Source organism: Pseudophryne corroboree, chromosome 1 (genome assembly GCF_028390025.1).
Source record: "Pseudophryne corroboree isolate aPseCor3 chromosome 1, aPseCor3.hap2, whole genome shotgun sequence".
Taxonomy (NCBI): domain Eukaryota; kingdom Metazoa; phylum Chordata; class Amphibia; order Anura; family Myobatrachidae; genus Pseudophryne; species Pseudophryne corroboree.
The window spans coordinates 1,026,702,269-1,026,715,870 of NC_086444.1; the positions used below are offsets into that span (position 1 = coordinate 1,026,702,269).

Consider the following 13,602-nt stretch of genomic DNA (forward strand, 5'->3'; position numbering starts at 1 on the left):
TTGTACATAGTTACAAAAATCGGGTTATTATTGTTGTGAGCCATCTTTCAGAGGCTCCGCTGTTATCATACTGTTAACTGGGTTCAGATCACAGGTTGTACAGTGTGATTGGTGTGGCTGGTATGAGTCTTACCCGGGATTCATAAATCCTTCCTTATTGTGTACGCTCGTCCGGGCACAGTATCCTAACTGAGGCTTGGAGGAGGGTCATAGGGGGAGGAGCCAGTGCACACCACCTGATCCTAAAGCTTTACTTTTTGTGCCCTGTCTCCTGCGGAGCCGCTATTCCCCATGGTCCTTTCAGGAACCCCAGCATCCACTACGGACTCAGAGAAATAGAATTATCGGTAAGTAAATTCTTATTTTTTTTAATAATAAAATACTAGTAATGGTCTGCTGATCGTTACCATATACAAGCTATCTACAGCCTCAATTGGTTGATGAATTCCAGCATGTTGGACAACTGAACTTACCGATTCCGATCATTTTTTTTGGTCAAATCTGCAATCGGTGAACCCCATTCATTGCCGATTTACTAATTTTTTTTTTATGAAAACGCAGAATTGCCCTAATTGATTGCTGCCTTAAGTATCCTGTATCCACTATGCGTGATACTGCTTTTCTGTATTCCTTCATTGCTATCATTTAGTTACCATTTCTCACATTTCCTGCGTCAGCTATAGGGCGTTATCTTTTGAATAATGCTACACTCTGTATTTTTATTAACCCAATATACAATATTAATTTCCATAATGCCTCTGGTGCTTTTTTAATTAAAGGTGATTATGGTCCTGCTACGAACAAGCTTCTTTACTTTTATATATTTATTTGTTTTTTCCTTGAACACATGTATTTGCTTTGTCTGAACTCTACAAAGGAAATTCTATTTTGGTCCTCAAATAAGTGGTGTCGTTTACAGAGTGTACTTGGTTTACAATTGCTGGCCCACCCATTATTCCATAGTCTAGTACTATGAACTCATCCTTTTCATTGTGTATAGTGTATGGTTTAGAAAAAAAAAGTGCCCCGTTTTATTACACAGCGGTGGGAATATGCATGTGAGGTTTCAGACATGTCTACAGTCTGTTGAACAAGTTGTCCAGGATGCTTCAGAAATAGCAAGTCACACTTCTGAATAGTTGATTTCATTCCCTATAAGTAAGCTGTGGTCTTATAATATACTGTGTGTGTGTTTCGGGGGGTTATATTGTCATAAGTCTCTACGGGAGGGCAGCATATTCTGTTTAGCATTTAAGTTGGATGAGGATGAGAGAAGCACCCTGCCCGTTATTTCATTCATTTATTAAGGAAACTGTGTATGCGGTAAGGTGAAACAATAGTGGAACTTATAAATTGTATAAAGTAACTTTACTGTCTGCACCTCTGCAAACTGTCCTGTAGCATCACCAAACTGTTCATGTCAGGTTTCTCTCAACTCTACTAAAAAGCTAGCACACATTTCTACCTGTACTACAGTAACTACAGAAACAATGTTATGCTTATTCTTAGCATGTGTAATATTTTAGTACAATTCCTTTAACTTAACTTTTCGGTTACCTGAGTCTTACTGGCTGGATCTCTGCCAAAGCTGGTTATTCCCTTGTGGCCAGATCCTTAAGGCTCCAGTCACTTTGCTCTAGGGCCTGATGGAGGTATCATTATGACAATAACTGCATGCACAGTCTGGTACTGCCATCATCTGTATCCTTCTTCAGACTGATGGTTTTATGTTTAACACAGATTTGGACCTAAGCTTCAAGCTTTGTTTTGCTTTCTTGCAGGGAGAAGATTGCTTACTTCACCAGAGCCAAGATCAGCATCCCGTCTCTCTCCGCTGATGATGTATAGTTGTATTTTTAATTCACAGCTGTATTTTTACAATTGCCCATCTTTTTAGACAAACTTTTTGTAGCATAGCTCTTGCTTTTATCGTAAAAAAAAGTAAAATTTAATATTTTTTTCTACATTATGCTGTAATTTCTAAAATATTATTTCCAGAATTAATGACTAGAAGAAAGAGAAAAAAAAAATCACCAAAAGAGAAAAACACACAAAAAAAGAAAAAAAAAAACAACTGAAGAAACCAAAGTAGAGTAATTTGGTACACCGATGGTAATCTTGTACATATATACATTTTCTTAATGTTTTGAAAAGTTTGCAGCAAAGACGCCCTGATGGTGTGGGGTTTTCTTTTGCTGTTGAACTGCACTGTGCTCCGACATTTATTGTTCAACGGACTGATTTAACTGTTTTCATGTAAGCTGACTGTGAAAATGGCTGACAAGCCATACAACTGACTTTTGCACCATAGACTTTTTGGGAGTCAATCCAATTTTCCAAAACTACAAGGCTGCCTCAAGAGCCAGGTGCTCCTATGTCCCATAGTGGTGCCATTGCTACCGTTGGTATTCATGCAAAATAAGCAAAAAAAAAAACATATTAAGAGGGGTTATAAATTGACACAGCTTTGTAGCTGCTCTCAATTATATGCCTGGTCAGGGTTACAGTAACGGAGAGTAAAGTTACTTTATAAGCAATCCTTGCAGCAAGCTGACTGATGGAAATGTCCGTATCCCTTCACATCCATTAGATCCGTTTATTAATGAATGTGTGTGGGAGGGAGCCATTCGGCATACTGCGGTCATTAAAATTGTAGTAAAATACTCAGTACTAGTTATATTTTTGTTAACGAAAACTTATCCAATACAAAACCAAGGGGCAGATGTATTAACCTGGAGAAGGCATAAGGAAGTGATAAACCAGTGATATGTACAAGGTGATAAAGGAACCAGCCAATCAGCTCCAATATGTGAATTAACAGTTAGGATCTGATTGGCTGCTTTATCACCTTGCACATATCACTGGTTTATCACTTTCTTATGCCATCTCCAGGTTAATACTTCTGCCCCCAAATTCCAGTACTGTACGGTGTATAAAATGTGTGCATGCACAGTAACACAAACATATATGAACAAGAGTCACCTGACACAATGTAAGGGTTACACAGTACATCTGCAGAGTGATTCATTTATTTCCTATAAACATTATAAAATAATGGACGATAGATTTGCTCCTTTGTAGACGTTCCTTCATATTCCTTTTATAAAAGGTAAAAGCTTTCTCTTCATTTAATTAACAAACCATGCAAGGGCAAACGCAGGATTATTAGGGGGGTGGGGTGGGGAGTTTCAGAGCAAGTGTGGCCAGCCCATGAAAAGTGTGTAATTCACATATAACAAGCTATAGTCTGTCTCATACAAAGTGCACTGTATGTAATACTTCCGGCAAATATAGGGCCAGCAGTCGCAGCACGCCGTTAGAGAGCATAGTTATCATTCATATTTGTAAGCTATCCCCCGAAAACAGACATTTTGAGGGGGTAGCTGCAAATACTAAGGATCCCCCAGATGCACCATCGATGGAAAGTGGCGGATATTTCTGATATCTGCCGCTATCCCACCATTTCTGACTGCAAATACAGTTGTGTAGTCTGATTCACCGGCCTATGGCTACTATATCACAAATTGTAATGGAGAGAGATTCTCCAGATCTCTCTCTGTAGACACCCAGTGACGCACGCGAGGCCAACAGCCACACATGCACACTGGCTGCAGGGAACCCAAACCAGGAAGCAATATGACCGTGTAAGTTATCACTTTGCTTCCAGCTCTTCGCTGGGATGGGCCATTAACAGAGCCTTCTCCTGGCAAAATGTGCCCCTAAATGTGATAGTAAGGTGAGCCTGCCTGAGCTGAATGTTATTTTTCCTGGATGTGGGCACTATTCCACAATTCAAGTCCAAGGTAAGTACACATTGGTCTCCCTATGTACTGGATAGTGTCTGTAATATAGCATTAATAAATAACACTACGGATGGTATTATAGTATAGGCCTGGTAGGGGAGGGAGTTTCCTGGCAACTTGAACCCCCCCCCCCCCTTTGCCTTTGCCTTAACTGTCTTCCAGTATAGTTTTCTCAAATGAATTGAAATGATTAATCAGTTGCACAATTAGCCTCAGCTGCCCTTATCTGTATGCATATTGGTGGTCATTCCGAGTTGTTCGCTCATTGCCGATTTTCGCTATGCTGCGGTTTGTTGCTAAATGCGCATGTGCATGGTACGCAGAGCGCATGCGCTAAGTTATTTAACTAATAACTTAGCAGTTTTGCTGTTGTTCGTGCGGCGCTTTTCAGTCGCACTGCTGATCGGTGAGTGATTGACAGGAAAGGGGCGTTTCTGGGTGGTAACTGAGCGTTTTCCGGTAGTGTGCTAAAAAACGCAGGCGTGTCAGGGAATAACGCGGGCGTGTCTGGAGAAACGGGGGAGTGGCTGGCCGAACGCAGGGCGTGTTTGTGACGTCAAACCAGGGACTAAACGGACTGAGCTGATTGCAATCTGTGAGTAGGTCTGGAGCTACTCAGAAACTGCAAAGAATTATTTAGTAGCAATTCTGCTAATCTTTCGTTCGCTATTTTGCTAAGCTAAGATACACTCCCAGAGGGCGGCGGCCTAGCGTTTGCAATGCTGCTAAAAGCAGCTAGCGAGCGAAAAACTTGGAATGAGGGCCTTTGTGTTTTAAGTATTACACAGCTTTAGCAGTATGGGTAGAAATATTTGATAATCTCATTTTACTTTAGAGATATAAATGCTGCAATTTATTGACTTAGAGAAACTTTTTAGTTTTAATTATTTGTTATTTTTAAGTAGTGCCCATTTTGTGAGCAGGACAAATATTGATGGGAATAAGTCAATTGGTTTCCCTAGGAACTAACTAAGAGGCAGATGTATTAAGCCTGGAGAAGTGATAAAGAAGTGATAAAGCAGTGATTAGTGGAAGGTGATAATACACCAGCCAATCAGCTCCTAGCTGTCAATTTACATATTGGAGCTGATTGGCTGGTGCGTTATCACCTTGCACTTATCACTGCTTTAGCACTTCTCCAGGCTTAATACATCTACCCCAAAGACATTAATGTCCTGCTTCCACCTTACATAGACAACATAGTTATGGGATGCGTATTTTCAATGTGTTGCTATTTATAGGGAGCAACTAATCTAATCTTAAATTTCAAAATTGGAAATAGTAATAACATGCTGTAGTTGGGCACCTTGGGGGTAAGTGATTCTGGAGTCATAGGCTGCAAATGAATTGATAGCCTCTTTAGGGGGAGATATACTAAGCAGTGAAGCGTGGAGAAGTGAGCCAGTGGAGAAGTTGCCCATGGCAACCAATCAGCATTGAAGTAACATTTATAGTTTGCATACTTTAAAAATATACAGAGCAGCTGACTGGCTCACTTCTCCACTCTTTTCACTGCTTAGAACATTTCCCCCTTAATCCCTCACACAAACTACCACAGACAGTTGTTAGAGGGATGTAGTCACGATCCTGGCGGTTAGCATACCGACAACGGGATCCCGGCCACCAGAATGCCGGCAGGGGGCCGAGGGCTGTTCCCACTCGTGGGTGTCCATGACACCCACAGAGCAGGAATAGAACTTGTGGCAAGTGCAGAGAGCCCACAAGGGGCTTCATAGTGCACGTCCCCCTGTCGGCATTCTGGCAGACGGGGTCCCGGCGTAGACATGCTAAACGCCGGTATCCCGTACCGAACCCGTTGTTAGATGTAGCAACAAAGTTGACACCATTCCTTTTAGATATTTTTGGAGAAAGAAAATAACTTTCATACATTTCTGGTCGTGAGCACTTGATGCCTGATACGGCTGCCTGTTGCTATGCAATTCTCTGCCCGGCGATTACCAAAGTCACACATACAATATGTTATGTGTAAGAGAAATCTGATTCTATTGTGCAATGCTTACACAGCTTTTCTTATTTACATTTTCCCCTGGAAGCTTTGGTCCCTGTACAATTGCACTGTCACTCCCTTTTTTTATCTGCTCAATATTTTTTGTTTGTTGGATGGAATTATAGGCTAAAACCACATTTTATTTTTTTTAGTGGTAAAAATAAACCTCCCAGATTGGTGTCATTATTTAGCCAAGATCCTGATAGAGAACATGTTCTAAATGTTTTTAATCTTGCCTGTCAGCAAGTCCTTTAGCATTAATTCTAGTCTTACTACATAGCGCCATGCTGGAGAGTGACTTTCCTCCAGAAGGCTGCACTCTCATCCGGGCTCGCTCTTACCAGCCAGCACAGTAGGCGAGCTGTAAGATATACAGGAAACCGGCCCGGCAGCAAGTAGAGTGCAGTGTGACATCTCAGTCCCAGCACAATCACAGCTCTCCTGGGATGCCGGCTGGAGAACGCCTGCCTGGGAGGAAGATGGTATTGCACTCTATAAAAAGTGCTGTGTCCGAAGTGAATGTGGTGCTGTGTGACCCCTGTGGGGAGTTATTTTATCACTGCAAAATGTACAAGGCACTATTTATTCAGACAGTGCTCAGCACCTTGGACTTTATGCCTGCTATGAATATTTCTGCCAGCTTCTTGTTACATATCAGACTCTTTAGGTTGCTGCAGAATATCTTGTGAGTCATTGAAGTCAATCGCTTTGAGTCCTACAACTCTTCCATGTCTGAATGATTTTGTACGTATATGCCACTTTTGTCAATTCCCATGCAGGTAATCGTTATAAAATTACCCCAGCAAAATAGGCTGCCAAACTAGACTGGGATTCAAGTAAGTCTGTAACCAAGAAAGAAATGCTCGTGAGGATTAAAGCGAATTAGGGCCAACAATGTGTATAGCTTAGGTAATTATTGTAATTGAAATACATCTCCAGTTATATTTCCAGTTTGGCTAATACAAAAGTGCTTATTCAGAGCTTTTGCTGGATGTTAAGCACTTATTTTCATTTTTGTCCCCTTAAGAGTATGTGACGTTTCTTTAAATAAGTAAATATGCTTATATAGAGAATCCTTAGTAGAGTTTGGGGGTGTGCTGTAACGGTTCGTTCAGAGGAGCAAACCTGATGAACGCCTGCTGTATTTAATAAGTCCTCTTGTTAAATTGTATCCATGCCTGCACACAGTGGAGAGGTGGCAATTATGTGGGCGGCACTAATACTTTTGAGAAGGCAACCAAACAAATCACCTGAACTTTGTAACATGACTGAGGCTTGTGACTATGTCTAAGGGAATTCATGCCATGAGATTTTGTCTCTCAGTGATTCCTCATATTTCTGCCTCTGCTATGTGTAGAAGACGGGTGCTTTAAACTAAATTCATCACTTCACTTATTGAGTAAATTGGAAAAACTTGGACACCCCATTCTGTATTCAAATACATCTCATTAATAAGCCTAATGACCTTATTCGGAGTCAGTGTAAAACCTAAACGCAATTTGCATTTTTTTTTTCTTTCAAATAGTCTTATCTCTGTGACATTTTCACAGTCAGTTGCATTGGCAAATGTCAAGTGCGACTCCCTACCCTTGTTGTTCGCGGCTGAGAGAGACTGCATTGCAACAGGAAGGGTGACATCATGGATAGTACCGAAAATGGTAAAAATTTCAGCACACAATGGGAATATACTGAAGTTACTGGCCAGGATATGCAGCTAACCATCCAAGTGCCTTGGAGCATCTGAATTGCCCCATGAAACTGATGTAAATAAAACATTTTTAGATTTTTTTTCTTTTTGTCATGTCAACACTTATATTTATATGTGCAGGCTTCCCCAATTGTGCATGAATTATTCTTTATTTCTGAAAAATTAGGGTTCTTTACTATGTAAAGTGTCTCTTTAATCACTGCTTCAGCTGTTTCACATTTATGATCAATAGGACGCAGTCATCACTGGTAGCTTTGCAGTTATCACTATCAACTGTACACTTAAATCAGGGTCAACTCTGGCGCAAGTCAGCCAAAAGACTGCGCTTGGGACTTTTTGGTGGCCACATTGGACTTTAACTTGAGACTGAACACTATTACTGTACCCTTATTGTGACTGCACACCCACTACAGTACTCTTATTGAGACTGCAACACTCTTATTGTGACTGCACACCCACTGTACTGTTGGTTATTACCTTAACAATTATGGACCTGTAATATTTTATTTGTAATTAAGTAATATGTTACAAATTCATTACACATCGTACATGAAACTTGATTGCTTCTACCTATACTGTCTAGCTGGTGTTTAATAAGTCATTGTGGTTTCATGGGAGGAATACCTAGTCCCTCTTCAATGCTTCTACATGCAAAATTTTAAAAATTCATAATGTACAATCTGCGTGCAGCACGTACAAAAATCTAATACTCTCATTGTCCCTGACAGTTGTTCATACGTAGGAGCCTTTCTGTATCCTCAGCTGCTCTTTCCACAGTTTACCTCATGGCTCATCTGTACGTGACTTGGAGAGTAGTCCCAGTCACGCACAGATGGAAGGTTTGCCAAACTACAGCTTTTGTGTAAGCTCCCTCTGCTACAACACAGTGAGGTGCATAATATTAGTGTTAGCCTTTATTTGTTACCTGCTGACATATTATGTGGCATTGTACATGGAGGGTATAATAATATACACAACATAAAACCAAAGGCAAAGGTTACTCTTCTCAAATGAGCTTACAATCAGACATGCTGGAACAAAAGATACATAAGGCAGTGGAATAACAATTGTAGCCAATGGAGGCTCTTGTGAGGCAGAAAGCATTATGAGTAATAGTAATCAATATTAATGCCGCCATCAACAAGGGGCATTTCTGTAGGAATAGTTGAAATGAAGAGAGAGGGAAAGGTAGGGCACTAAACATGGACTAATTAGAATTACATATGCCCATCTTCTCTGAGTGTTTAGATTTCCAAATTGCGCTGTTGTGGGCAGGGATAAATAATGCAAGGAGGATGAAAGGTTAGTGTAGAATTTGTGTGACAGCTGCTGGCAACTATGCGTATTCCTCATTCATCTGCACCGACCACTCCTGGGGCCTGTCTCAGACATGGACCCAAACCCAATTTTTGCGCAGATGATAAATTATTGTCTGACTGCGCATGCATCTAAGTCACGCTGGCACAATGGTCTTGCAATGGCGGTTGCAGAGAGTGGCAACAAAAAAAGGCGCATTGTGACCATTTTCAGGGTGTGTCTAGACTGCGATACCGTACGCAGCTGCAATGGCTCCGGCTTTCTTCCTGCCGCCATGCTGCTCTACTATAGGGCCACTGAGAAGCTTGAAAATCGACAGATCTTTGAGAGACTCTGCATCTTTGTACGCAGCCGTTAGTACTCTCAAAGCCGCCGGTGCCGGTCTGAATATAAATCCTGGCGGCTGCAGCAGTTGCATATTTTCACACCGTCGCTGCATACACATTGGCAGCTGCGACGGCATTAATGTACAACTCTGACTCATGCCCCTGGTTCTGGGGAAGGATTTGGCTTTCGTGCTGTACAGTATGTGCACTCTTGTAGGTCGCATTTGGACAAATGAACTATACTGTATGACATAGTAGCTTTCGGGTTCGTATGAAGAAACCTTAATTTTAGTGAAACATGCTTGTGATGGGAAATTCCATTAACCCCAATAGTACACAAAGCATTTATTTAATGCTGGTCACAAACACAATCATTACCTTGCCAAATAGTGTTGCACTATCTTAACTTTTGGTGTTTAGGGTTGCATATTTTTATGCCATAGCTAAAGCAATAATAAGATACTGATAGAATGTTCGGTCATCAACATTAGGTCCATTTCAAATGAATTGTAGGTTTACATCTAAAGGCTTTGACTCTTGACATTGGACCAAACTGTACATGTGGACCAGTGTAGCAGTCGCTACTGCTAGGTGATACACTGTTATATTGTATATTCTGGAGTTACATCTATGCAATTACGCTAAACAGTAGGGTTGACCACTGATGATTCAATATCATCGATGGTCTATGCCTGATGTTGAATACTTTTACCAACGATAGGGGAGAACCGATGGAATCCTGACATTGATGGTACAGAACCACACTATGTTTTTTTCTTCTAAAAGGTAAAGGGACATAGAGCCTAGCTCAGCCACTGCACCCCCCCCCCCCCCCCCCCCAACCCCCCATGCTCTGATTGGCCCACAGCCCAGTGAACAGTAAAGCAGGGGTGACCCAGTGGGTGAAACAATCAATGGTTCCCTTGTAGATGGTTTTACACTTGAAGTTAGCCATCAATGGTGGCCATTAATGGTTAACCCACCGATGGCTATCCCTACTAAACAGACTCATTTAAAACACATTTTTCAACTTGAAATAATATGCACCTTCAGCTGTTAGAGAAATGTGGGCAATTTGTTTTAAATCTATCACAAAACCAATCAAAAATCCCCTTGTTTAGAATTCATATATTTACAGTTTACCTGTTGTTGAATGATTTAGCATTAGTTCTATCAATCACTGTCACCTTACATTTCTGTATACAGATCATACACATGCCATGTATACCATGTTTTATTTCTTCAGCACAAGGTGAATGGCTGGAAAGGCATAAAACCGCCTCACTATTAGATGAATGTCTAGAAAGCTGTCGTGACCCTATCCTCCTCACATGTGCAAATACTTAATGCCTCCAGAGGAAGAGGATGTACTAATAATAATTGCTTTCATAGGTTGGAGGCTCTCAGCTTGCCCTCCAAAACTACAGATGTAACACATTTCAGATCTCTCCCTTGCTTCACACCATTGGCTCAGTGGAAATAACCTTATTAGTATGCCTCTAGTAGTGATGTGTGTAGTGATATGGGCACTACTCTGCCCATCTGCTGTTCTCAAATCATTGCTCATTCCACTATACAAATGTGAAATTTGGATAACCAAAATGTTGACAGCACACTGGTTAAATGTGGTATTTGCTTACCACAAGGAAACGTTGCAGATGGTTTCAGGTGTCTGTCTAAAGACAATCAAGTATTATTGTGAACAAAATGCATTGAATTCCAGTTAGCTGGTTCAAGACCGAATACTGCTATACTAGGGTTACATAACCGGTGGCCCCACAGCCGTTGTTAAGCAACTCTTCCATCTGGCTAGCTAAAGAACAATAGAAAATCCACAGGTTACCTAGCCCTGCTCTAAACTCTACCTGCTTTTAAGACTACTAGAAGTCACATATGTACTGGCAAGGTCAAAGATTTGGGGAGGGCATAATATGAAGTTATTTAACAGCAATAATGTGTGTTGCATAACCCTTGGTCCGTGAGGGGTGTTTTGTAAAGGATTAATGAAGGTTTCCTGTGTGTTTTGTCAGCTTGATTTTGTAAAACGTAGACTGATGTGTAGAGCTGTTTGTATCATTTTAATGATTTACTATCTCCACTTATTTATTTACTGTCTTATTTATGTTATGTTTTGATGTAGTTCAGTTCTGGTCATTTTAAGATTGGTTATAAATGAAGCCAATAAAATCATTTGCAGCTTGTTCTACAGTTTGGCGCTGTTACTTATATATATTTTCATTTCATCATTACGTATTACATTGCAGGTTTTAGCATGTCCAGTAATTCACAAGTGCAACAGAGATCCATGGCTGCGGTCTAGTGGAGTAATATCCCGAGTAGATGTTGTCTGCTCCTCTATATTCACCTTTGCACGTCCAACAAGCATGATTTCTTGTGCAGCTTGCTGTGATTGGCTGGTTGAAGGCTTATAAATGAACTAAAACCAGCTATTTTCATCATGGTGTCATTGGAGGGAAAATAGATTGCTAAATCTTTTTCAGTAAAACCATAAAGGGGGGTACACACGGAGAGATCTGTGCTTAAATTCTAAGCCATCTGACTAGATTGCTTAGAAATTGAGCACGGATCTCTCGTGTGTATGCCCCACAGTGATAGAGATGCGCGGCCTCACGCGTCGCTTTCGCTGGTGCTAGATTGGCCTGCATACAGGCACAATCTAGCAGGTCGCTCATTTCACCGCTGGTTGAAATGAGTACCCCCTCGCTCAGCACACATCGCGCTGTGTACCGAGTGGGGGAGAGATGTGTGCTGAGCGGTCTGTGACAGATCACTCCGCACACATCTCCCCGTGTGTACGGGGCTTCAATCTCTTGGCTATATGAGTTTCACACCAGTCAACAGCCAGGCAATTGCTAGTTAGAAGTAAGTTGGAAAAGCTGGAGCATGCTGCATCCATTTTGGAACATACTGAATTCCATAACTAAATAGATGCAATTTAATAATAAATACATGTTATTGTATAGCAGATTAAATAGTTCCCATATAGCAGCAGCACATTTTAGGTACTTTTCATTTTTTTTCTTCTAAAACATGCAGCCTGATAGTAGCTAGACATGTTGCCTTCCCAGCCAAGCTATTTACCATCAGTAAGCTGTTACAGGGGATATCAGATCATGGTGATGGTTTATGGTTACATTCCTGCAAACTTTGTCACTGTAAGGTCAGACTTTTAATGCCAAATGTAGTGGGTAGTGAAGCTAGGCTGAATTTAACATTGAAATGCTTTATCTATCTCTACTTACATCAAATGTGTGCAGGGCACAGTAGGTGTAGAAATAAACCATAACATCATTGCTAGAACAGTCTGAAATATTCTTTATTATTCTTATTATTCAGAGACCTAAAATCACCTTCCCATTCAGTAAGATGAAGCACAACTAGGTACCGGGTTGCTCTCTAGATGTTGGGTATCCAATTAGCTGTGTAGAAACATCAGGAGCGAACAACAGCCATTTTTCGCGATTTTTCCCGATTGTTTCTCCGATATACAAAAAAAAATGATCCCGAAAACACACAGGTTCAGTGAAACGCTGGCCGCAACCCCATTTTCACCTGCCTAAGGCAGGTTGAATACAATTCCAGATAAGATGCGGCCCCTGCCAGCTTATCGGGGGTAATTGTATAGCTCCTGGAGAGACAATTACCCGCTGTAATTTACAGCAGGTATTTGGATACCCCCTAAGGCTTAGCATGCCCTGGCAGTGCTTGCTGGAACTTGTAGTTTCGTAGTGTGGCGGGGGGGAAAGCCATGCATGCTTTGGAGGATATATACACTTTTCACTATTTTTTTTAAAAATATACTTATGAATATATATACTTAGTAAATATATTTAGTATTATTTTAAGCTATTACTATGCTTCTACAAGTATATATATATCAAAATCAAAGTATTACATCCACTTGTCAAAAAAACCCATACATTCAGCCAAAGGAACAAAGCTTTAGCATGTTGCTGAAATTACGTTTTACTATATTTTTCCCTGTTATATCTTCCTGAATTTTTTTGCAATAAGAAATGCTCAGAACTGAACTAAACATGTAATCAGGTTAAATTCTGAATGTGTTTGTTTTACATTGTGTCCCTGTCTGTAATATTATGAAATGCTACCATCACATAGAGAAACGTTCGTCTCTGTACCTTCCATGTGTCTCAGTGATTTAAACAAAAAAACAATACATTTTTTTAACAAAATAAATGGTGTTGGCCTATTATTTTTGTGGGTAACCAATGTTGGACAATGGGTTATGGCTCCTTATTAATGTGCAAAGGTTTCGGGGGTTTTTCCCGCTGGGGAGTATTCTTATCATCTTTATATTATACATCTTTATATTATACTGTATAAGGGTTGCCACATTATTTTAATGGGTGATTTTATAGTAATGTACCGATGGCTAGCACTTTTTATTAAGACAAAATT

General features: G+C 40.6%; 1 protein-coding gene across 1 annotated transcript in view; it reads left to right on the forward strand.

The window, feature by feature from the left end:
• Positions 1 to 13,380, forward strand: part of WWC2 (WW and C2 domain containing 2) — a 214,134-nt gene extending 200,754 nt beyond the window's left edge. Inside the window, exon 18 of the mRNA XM_063920687.1 lies at positions 1,782 to 13,380. Within this exon, the coding sequence (XP_063776757.1) occupies positions 1,782 to 1,848 (67 nt within the window). The 3' untranslated portion in view covers positions 1,849 to 13,380. The remainder of the gene's footprint in view (positions 1 to 1,781) is intronic.
• Positions 13,381 to 13,602: the final 222 nt, after the last annotated feature.